Genomic DNA, 10,072 nt, shown 5'->3' on the forward strand with positions numbered 1-10,072 from the left:
TCGTACTCATTACAGAGAAGTTGTGTTAAGTTCGTTAAAACGATGGTAAACGATAGAAATGGACATCGGGGACGTACGATTGGCAGGAATGTTCCAGTAGTTTCTGCTCTTAGGCACAAGTAGTGAAAACTAGAAGTCATTCTTAAAGTATTTTTTATTTTAGAGTAAAACGTATTCTATTCCACTGTTGCTCCGCGGAGGCAATTCAGCGAATAAACTTTAGCGGCGTTACTTGATAATCATGTTTTTTCAACGAAGAGATACAATGTCATTGAGAGCGATTTACTTAAGCCCACATGCATTCTTGCCGCTCTTGTGAATCTTGTAAATAAGAAGTTATTTTATGTCATATGCGAAACAAATCCTAGAGCTCAATAACTTTAACTTTTGATGCGCAATTCATACGGAAAAAGCTCATTACCTTATACTTCTTTCGGTTAACGCGTCACGTTGCTCAAGTAATTTTGTGACAAAGCGTCGATGTGTTTTTAACACAAAATAATATCGCCGAGCAAAAAGCGAGTTTAATTTGATGTTCCTTGTCGACATTCAAAATGTGCCTTAAAGTAAACTTTCTTCCCGGTTTTAGTTTCAAAAGGGTGCAAACTTTTGATTTGTTGTGATTGTGTTGGGCAACATAACACAACGTTTGAGGCAAGAGACATAATTTAGGCGCCTGTTATAACAAACAAACTATAAGATCAAATTTGCGGGCTACCGAGAAGCGATCCTAGCTGCCTTAGATCGTAACTTAGTTACGATTGACGTACAGTGGTGAGAGCTATAGCGAGTGTTCATAATTCCCACGCTGCAGTATACTCTCTGTTTCGCTCTCCACACTTCTTTGCGAAGATTACGGTGTTTTATGTAAAAGTAATATCCGCTAAATGATTGGACAGAAGAAGGAAGAAATTAAACGAAAACGTTAAGCAATTTTGAGTATAACTATTAACTATAATCGATGGATAGAAATAAAAGTCAGAGAAGTAATTTTCATCATTTTAATCAATTAGTTTTATTTGATCATATTCATCAAAATGCGTTACTTTTCCTTGCATTTTTATTTTCTTTAAATTTATTTTATTATTATTAATTTTCATAAATTGTTGCTATTGAGAATTCATTCATTTTCCTTTCCTTTTTTTGTTTTTTTTTAAATTTTTTTATTTTTTTTCTTTTCGTTATTTTTGTATTTTTCCTGTTCTTCTTCTTTTTTTTGTTGTAATTGTTAGTGTTTTGTTTGTTCTTATTTCATATGTGAGTGAATTTATTAATTTTTGTTATTAAGTGACTTAGTGTTGGTGTCTTTCTGTATGTCTCTGTTGGTGTCTCTGTGTGTGGTTGTGTATACGTGTGTATGCTTGTATGCATGTGTAGTTTATTAAATTAATTATTTATTTATTTTTTATTTTCTTTTTATATATAAATTTAAATTTTTTAACTACATAAGTAGACACAATTTGAAAATTCAGATTATTTTTTTTATTTCATTATTTTTTGTGTCCAACACCTGTCTTGCAGTTAATGTTAAATTCCAATTTTCTTTTCCGTTTTCTTATAATCTTTCTTTTTTTATATATATATATATATATATATATTTTTTTTTTTTTTTGTTTTGTTTTTATTTTTACTTAATTGTTTTATACTTAACTTTTAATTAAATGTTTCGATTCGTTTACATTCAACATAACATACATTCACAGTAGATGATTAGCATTAACATGTATGTATCTGTGTGTGCGCGTGCGTGTTTTGTGTGTGCGTATTTGTGTTTGTGCTGGGATGATGAGGAAGGAATCGGATCGTGGATGGGCCCGGCAAGGGGAATGGGTAGAGGAAGGGAGTGGGTAGGGAGAAGGGTATGAGAGGAATGGAAGTTTGAGTGCTAGTGCTTGAGTTACATGAAATTTCTTCAAATATTCTATTTTTGCTCTTTATCCATTCATCGTGTTTGTTAATTTGCTTTTTTCTATTTTAATTTTTAATGCGTATATTATCCTTTTTATTTGTTTTTGTTTTGGTTTTTTCGTTTTTTTTTTGTTTTTAATTTCATTACTGTGTAATAGGAGAAGAAAGTAGCTGGACCGAGAAGCGGTGTAGTGGCTTTTGTTTGTTCTTTTCCATTTTTCTGCACCTCGCTTTCAAAGATTTTAAAGAACACAAGAATATTTGATTGTTAAGTTTATGATATTGCGCGACAAATGGTTAGTTTATTTAACGTAATTGAATATGATTGTTTTACATTTGCAAATATTACAAGTATATATATATATATATATATATGTAATGTACACAAACACCTACATACACACATACGTACATATAAACATAAATACATCCAAGCGAGCAAACAAACATACATACGTACATACATATACGGGTACGTACGTAGATACAAACATACAAATATACACTCACACAGACCCACACGCACAATGTAATGCGTAACGGTGGCCCTGCTGTAGAGAGTGGTCGACGAAGCGCGTGTGGCACGCAGTTTTAGTATGATGGCGCTAGGGATGGCGAGTCAGGTATGCGGCAGGGACGGGTCGGCAGTATATCTTGAAAGTTTCTACCTCCAGCGCGCTTAGCAAAAAAAAAAAAAAAAAACTGATCCATGCTATAATTTTCCAACTATTGTCTAATGAACGGATCAACGTATACATAAAACTGCTAGACGGACCCAGCTGGGAATCCGGCGCTGTTCAAGTGTCGTTTCGAGCATTTCGAACAATATCGGGTCCTGCTAACAGTGTGGTATGCCACACCATACGACATGTTGAGCAAACATGCGATGGCTCAAAGTCCATTAACGTATTGACGCCAATAAACTGTTTCATTGCAGACATAACGTAACAGACCAAGAAGTTTGTGTCATAGATCCAGGCATATAAGCAACGGTAAACGGCGTCCATTAGAGATTAGCCTACGAAGTAGCTATGAAAGCACTGAAATCCATATGTCAGTCGATCTGGCCAAGTTTGCTTGTATATATATGGTTAACACTTTCGTTCCGCAAACAATATTATTTGATTACATACCGAGGAATTGTGTGGATGCGAGGAATATAAAAGCAGCAGGAGCGATTAAAGGAGCAAATACGATCGCAAACAAAGTAAGTTTACGCCAACAGACGTCCATCTTAGATGGCATCTCTAATTATGCAATAATGATAGCCATTCTTTCTATGGCAAGTCAAAATATTTGTATGTCTATAAGTCGATCGATGGAAATGTCAAGCACTCGATTTCCCGTCAAAATCAAATAAGCCAGCTAGCGATCCGTCAACTTTTCGAGCTATCTGCTTGCTCGATATAATAGGTGAAGTTCGTCCACTCGAATATCAATGCCATCAAAGTAGTAAGTTTTTGGAGCCGGCTCAGCCAAAGAAAGGAAACACGCTGCAAGGTGCAATGATGCTCGATCACAAAAATGCTTTCGAGTTTGCCAAGCAGCGATGAATGAACTCACATTACCACATTATTTAGTGAACATTATCGACAGTTATTTTGCGGGTAAAACGCCTCATTACTGGAATAGTATCGCAACGATAAATTATATTATGTTACACCGAAGGGTGATGGTATGCAATACTAAAAAAGACAACTTTAGATAGCTTAGCAATTTTTGTATTGCTCTAAGCATGTCTGCCGATCTCTCAAATCGCCTTTGCCGAGATGCGTAATCAACATACTCTGCTACAAATTGGGCAAAAACATTGAAAGTCTTGCAGGCAAGTTAATATGGCAAACGAACGAGTTGGGAGGAAGACGGATGCGGTAAAACATAAATTGAGAATGTATCGGATTTCGAAGTAAAATATTGTGTTTCTTGCCTATTACTCATAGGCTGTAACATGCACAACGATGAAAATTTCCACGTGTGTACTTGAATGGGAACAACGCCAAGGTTATGTTACGGCTCGTCCTATTTATTGATGAGTGGTTATAGAGGACTCTGCAATGGCCAAATATAATTTCGTTACTAGTGAATATATCGCGGTGTTCCGACAAAAGGCAAACAAAACTTATTGTGAAATGTGTTAAATTAATTAACAGAATACCACTACATATAAGGATGAGAGAGCCAAAAATTGTATAGCAACCAAGTGCTTTCATATGATTTTATTTATTTATTTGTTTTACTTTTTCGTGCAAATCTACGTACGTACGACCTGTTCTTGTTTGCAGTTAACAAAGAATACTTGTGCTATGCGCGGATATGCGCGGATTTGTGCATAATAATATGCCTTCGTAGTGTACACAATAAATAGTCATAATGAGTATTTTTTTCATTTTTTGTTCATCTGTAAGGTGGAAACGACGAGCATTTCTTATGTTGTTGCTTGTTATCTCCAATGCGTTTACTTATGACAATATACATTAAGTAACAACTATCGCAAGAAAACATCAAAACCTGATTGATTGATTCAAGTGAACTTTCTCTTTCATTTGGTTCTGGCGTTTCGTTTTGGGAAAATTTCTCGATTCTATCTCAAATTGTGTTAGAGCGTGCGTGCGGATTGCGTATGTGTGCGTGAAATAGTTATGTTTTATCGCTGATTGAATAGCCTGTGAAAGCAAGGGAGAGAAAAAGAGAGCGAGAGAGAGAGAGAGAGAGAGGGAAGGAGGTCGAGCTTTGCATTTGATGGCTTACATGTGTTACATGTGTGATGTGTTTGTGTTGCGATGCGTTGGTGGCGTCTGTCTCTCTGTTATTGGCTGTTAAGTTTTCTCTATATTTTAATTTTCTTTTATTATTCTGTTCGGTTTTTCAATTTTCGTTTCTCATCTGTTCTCGGTATTCTCTGTTTTTTCGCCTTTATTTTCTATTTCTCTTTTGATAAAATTGTATGTTTGTTGTATTTGCATTTAATTAATTACTTGTAAGTGTGTAAGTATGTCATGTCAATGATTTCATTTATAACTTTGAACTAATTATTATTATTATTATTATTATTATTGTTATTATCATTATTATGTCAATCTGTTTTAAATTTGCTTTTCATTGAAATTTACGTTAAATTTGAATTTTTGGCCTTACGAACGCTATTAAGTGTGTGAATGTTTGTATATATGTTTATATATACACATTAATATTTTCTTTTTTTTTTTTTTTTTTTTGTATGGGGATTTCCTTAACCTTTTTACTAAATTGTATGTTTTTTTTTTTTTTCAATTACACATACATACATTTTTGTTTAAATTTTCATTTTCTGTTTGTATATAAAATGAATACATCATCATGTGTATCAAAATCTTTTCAGAGACAAATGCAAACGACCGGTTTTTGTTTTCTTATTTTTTTTTTTTTTTTGTTTTATTATTAGTATTATTATTATTTTTGTTTTGTTTTTGTTTTATTTTTTTTATTTTTTCTTACTAAATAACAATATTTTTAATGACGTTTGAGTTGAAGATGAACTAAAAACAAAACAAATGGAAAACTAAAAACAAATAATTGAGCTACATTCGCTATATTGAGGCGAATCTTAGTTATACCCGTCACCTAAGAGAATGTCAGTTGATTAAACCGAATAATGCTTACACTGTTCATTTAATTAAAGCGGACCATAGTTTTGAAGAAATTTTTGATTTTCTTTTAGAGATAGTTTCAGTCTTTCGGTTTTTGAAGATTTGTCGAAAATTTTATTTTCAGACTTGAGCTCTCTGGCAATTAACAACAACACGCTTACATTGAATATATATATATATATATATATATATATATAGAACATTAACAAAGTGAAGGATAGACCGACCGATCGACCGACCTATGAATAGAATTGGCCAAATTGGCATAGGCCTGCAAGCAGGATTGCCGATGTTAATTGGTTAAATGTTATAAAGAATATGAAGAAATTAGTGCATCCTCCGGCCATGGTGTTGGGTACAAAAACAGGAAACGCATCGATTTCAGATACATTCACGTACGTAATGATTGTTATTGGTATGTTCTTGTGCTTGTTCGTATTTATTAATCTTTAAATTCTGTATTAAAATGAAAATTAATTTGCTGCTAGTTTTTCTTAAATTTATATTTGGCTTAAGTTGTTTGTTTGATTTGGTTTTTTTTTGTCTTTTTTTTTTTTTTTTTGTTTTTTCTCGTTCTCATTTACTAGGGAAAAGGGAAGAAGTAAACGGGACTTTGCAACGCTACATGCATAGGAAATGTGTATGTTAAAGCGACTCTGCTCTGTTTTTATGGATTTTTTGATTTCGATCGAACAAAAGGAGATCCTTTGCAGGAAACAGTGGCTGGAATTAGACGTATATACATATGCCCGTATATGTATACATATGCCTATATATATATATGCCTGTGTTTGTATTGTTGTCTTGTCTCTCATCAAGTTTGCTTTATTCTTATGAATGCTTAACACGGATTTCATTTCGGGAGGTGATTGTTAAGTATATTTTTTGTTGCCGTTTTTTTTTTTGTTTTCTTTGTTTTTTTGTTTTTTTTTTTTTGTTTTTTTCTGTTTTTCTTTCTTAACAAAAATAGTTTCATTATATGATTTATTTGAATTCCTATTTTGCACCGTCTTTGCGGGACGTTGTCTGGGCATCGCTTAAATTAATCATGTCTCGTGGTTTCCACACCGGGGACCCTATAAAAAAATGAAAGAAAAGAAATATGTGGAAATAATATGAAAAAAATGTTTTTTGATAAAAATTTTTTTTTTCATATTATTTCCACATATTTCTTTTCTTTCATTTTTTTATAGGGTCCCCGGTGTGGAAACCACGAGACATGATTAATTTAAGCGATGCCCAGACAACGTCCCGCAAAGACGGTGCAAAATAGGAATTCAAATAAATCAAATAAAATTGAAAGTGTAAAAAAAGTAAAAGAAAAAAACAAAAACAAAATGATGTATACTCCTCGGAGCAGGTTTCCGTCAATGTATAAAGCAGAAATTTGTAGGTGTGTCGATTAGTCGTGCGGACACTCATCCTTGCAGCGGAATTACAAATGAACCCAATATATGCGCTTCTCTTTAATTCAATTTTATATTTGAGATGTTTTAAAGTCCCCAAAAAAAAAAAAAAGGAATTCATAAAACTATTTAAAAGGTAATGCGGTTTTTTCTTTAATTTTTTTATTTATTTATTTTTTTTTTTTTGTTTTTCTCAAGCAAATACAAATGAAGTATTTGCTGTTTCAAATTTAAATTGTAAGCATCATTGAAAAGAACAGAGGGTATCGCAATTATAAAATAACTTTTGGGCGATTGAAGGTGGCAGGAAATGAGTGCCAGAATAGGATGTATGGGCATCATTCGTTTGCTGTTAAGTTTTATAAACGGAACGACAAACGGTATAAATAATCATCCATCAATAATAATTGCCAATGGATTCGTAAAACGTAAGATAATTTTTTCATAAATACAATAAAGAATCTTAAGAAGTCTACAATTAAAACTAAAAAGAGAAAAAGAAGATGAAGAAGAAACTATTGTTAGCTAGAGGAGTTTTAATGAAATGGAATATGATTTGATCTTTTATTTTTTAATTATAAGATATAGCGAGCGAAAACGTGCAGGTTTTGGTTTATCGTTTAGGTTATGGCTATGTTTGATTGATGCAATAAAGTTAATGTATTATTTGAAATAAAATAAAAATGTATTTGAAATGATCAATGAAAGCATGACGAAACGAAGAAATAAACATTTTTTTTTTTTTTTTTTTTTTTTTTAGTAAAAAGAATTGCAGCTAAAATGTTGACATCGCTTGTTACGGAAAATGAGCATATTTTTGTCAAATTTTAAGGCGACAATATTTTTATATTATTTTGTAATTTTATTAAATGTTCTTTTTTTTGGTTCGTTTGCGTTTATTATTTCATTTCAATTTTTGTTGCGATTGTCTATTGTTATTCTAGTTAGAGAGACATATACATATATATATATATATATATATATATGTATACTTATTGATTGCGCATTATGCCAACATTTTCTTTCATCGTTGAAATGATGGAAAAAAGTAGACAAAAGAAAAAGAAAAGAAAAAAGCAAAACTTAAACTTAAACAATTAGAATTGAACTATGCCGGAGAAGAAGAAGGGGCAGTAGTATATAGTAACGAATGTCTCAAATAGAAGACATGTGAAGTAATAAATAAAAGGGAGCAATTTTTAGCTACAAATCGATTTAATCGGGAGAGTTAATCGATAAATGAAACAAGACTTTGCAAGTCGTTAAGTTAACTTTTTCTTCGTAGGATCTTTTGCGACAAGAGAGTACAAATATATATATGTATACACATATATATATAGAAATATTTAAGTATATACTGTATATATATATACATTTATATTCAATTGCATTTAGCCGGAGAAATGGTGTTACACAGAAGTCATTAAGCAATAAACGAGGCGAAGGTAAGGAGAATTATTAAAATCTATGTTAACCGTAAACAAACGTATGTGGAATTCTTTTATCAAATAAAACTCATACGCAACAAATGTTTTTTTTTTGAAATTTTACGCAAATGCAAAGTTTACGCAATTTGTTAGATAAGTACATAAATGTTTTCCGCGGGAAGTCTTTACAGGATTGATTCAAAATGTATTGCTAATTAATAGGAATGCATGCACAATTAATGGGATCTCTGAACAATACTTCTCGATAATTGTAAGGATTTATCATCATTTATATTTAATATATTCGGTTGTCGGGATGGGTTAAGTTTCCTTTTTTTAAATAGATAAGCAAAATGATTTTTGGTTATCATTAATCCGTTTGTGTATAATAGGCTTTTCTCATCAATAGATCACAATTCGTTCGCCTAATATATGCAGCTCGTGAATCGTACATTCGTATCAAGCTATGGTATATATTTTTAAATACACTTTCATACAATTTGGCAGCAACTTAGAAATGAATTTACTGATCAAAATTCATGCTTCCATGCTGTAATTGTGGGCGAAAAGCGCTTTCGCTTTATGAAGGAATTCTTAGTTCTGCGGAAATTTTATTAAGAGAGAACGAAATTCGAATTTTTAAACTTTCGGATGAATAATTTGACAATTTTCAATGTGGGAAAGTGGAAGCAGGACTCGATTTAGATGATTTTTGAATTCATCTTAGTGGGTTGGGTGTAATAAGAATACATTTAAGATTAAGTTTATTATTTTCTTTAACAAAAACAATATTGAGGTTGTCAACAGATGTGCCTGCCTATATGATTTAGTAATTAAATGCATCCTTCAATCCTTTAACAGAGCTTTGCATATTACTTAGGTTTGCATATATTTTTTTTTTTTCTTAAAATTGACTTTAAAAAAAACTACCTTATTAGATTTGATGTTTCATTACAATACGATGGCAGTTGTTGGGATACGTAGCGGTCATAGTCGATAAACACTAGACATTATTGTCCAGGTTATTCTTATTACATTTTTTCCTAACAATCAATCTGTTCACGGCAGATAGAATCAAGTAGGTTTTGTTGTTTGCAAATGTAAATTAGACTGAAAGTTCATTTATACACATTTCGCTTAAACTAGTGTTTCCTTGGTTCGTTTAAAGTTGAAGATTAAATTAAAAAAAATTAAACTAAAATATAAAAATATTGAGAGAAAAGTTTATGATTTGCTGGCATAAAGGCAAGACAACATAACGTATGTAAGCATACATATAATGTAGTAAAGAAGAAGAAAGCGTGAATGGTGTGATATATACAAAGGTGTGCTAGTGATGACAAAGAGCTTTCTTTTTTTACTTATTTATTTATTTCTTTTAATTTCAAATTATTCGAGAAAAAAATGTGAAAGAAATCGATGGTGTGGTGAGTGGTGATGTTTTAGAAACGGTACATCAGGCGTTGTCTACGAAAACGGAGAGAGTAAAGAGAGAGGTAGAGAGAGAGAGAGAGAGAGAGAGGAGAGGGTGTGTTAACCATAAGACATAATAATTGCGTTGCATTTTGCACAAGGTGCTCTGATCAAATATCAGTTTGAGTACTATGGTTTAAATAGAGAATTGGGAGCTTTCCATACACAAACAAACACAAACACAAACACACACACACACACACACACACACACACACACACACACACACACA

General features: G+C 32.0%; 1 protein-coding gene across 5 annotated transcripts in view; it reads right to left on the bottom strand.

The window, feature by feature from the left end:
- Positions 1-6,083: 6,083 nt before the first annotated feature.
- Positions 6,084-10,072, bottom strand: part of LOC119631750 — a 71,254-nt gene continuing 67,265 nt past the window's right edge. For all 5 annotated transcript variants that reach the window (XM_038024231.1, XM_038024230.1, XM_038024233.1 and 2 more), the window contains one exon: positions 6,084-6,610. In XM_038024231.1, the coding sequence (XP_037880159.1) occupies positions 6,531-6,610 (80 nt within the window). In that variant the 3' untranslated portion in view covers positions 6,084-6,530. The remainder of the gene's footprint in view (positions 6,611-10,072) is intronic.

The sequence above is a fragment of the Glossina fuscipes genome, unplaced genomic scaffold, assembly GCF_014805625.2.
Source record: "Glossina fuscipes isolate IAEA_lab_2018 unplaced genomic scaffold, Yale_Gfus_2 1, whole genome shotgun sequence".
Classification (NCBI taxonomy): domain Eukaryota; kingdom Metazoa; phylum Arthropoda; class Insecta; order Diptera; family Glossinidae; genus Glossina; species Glossina fuscipes.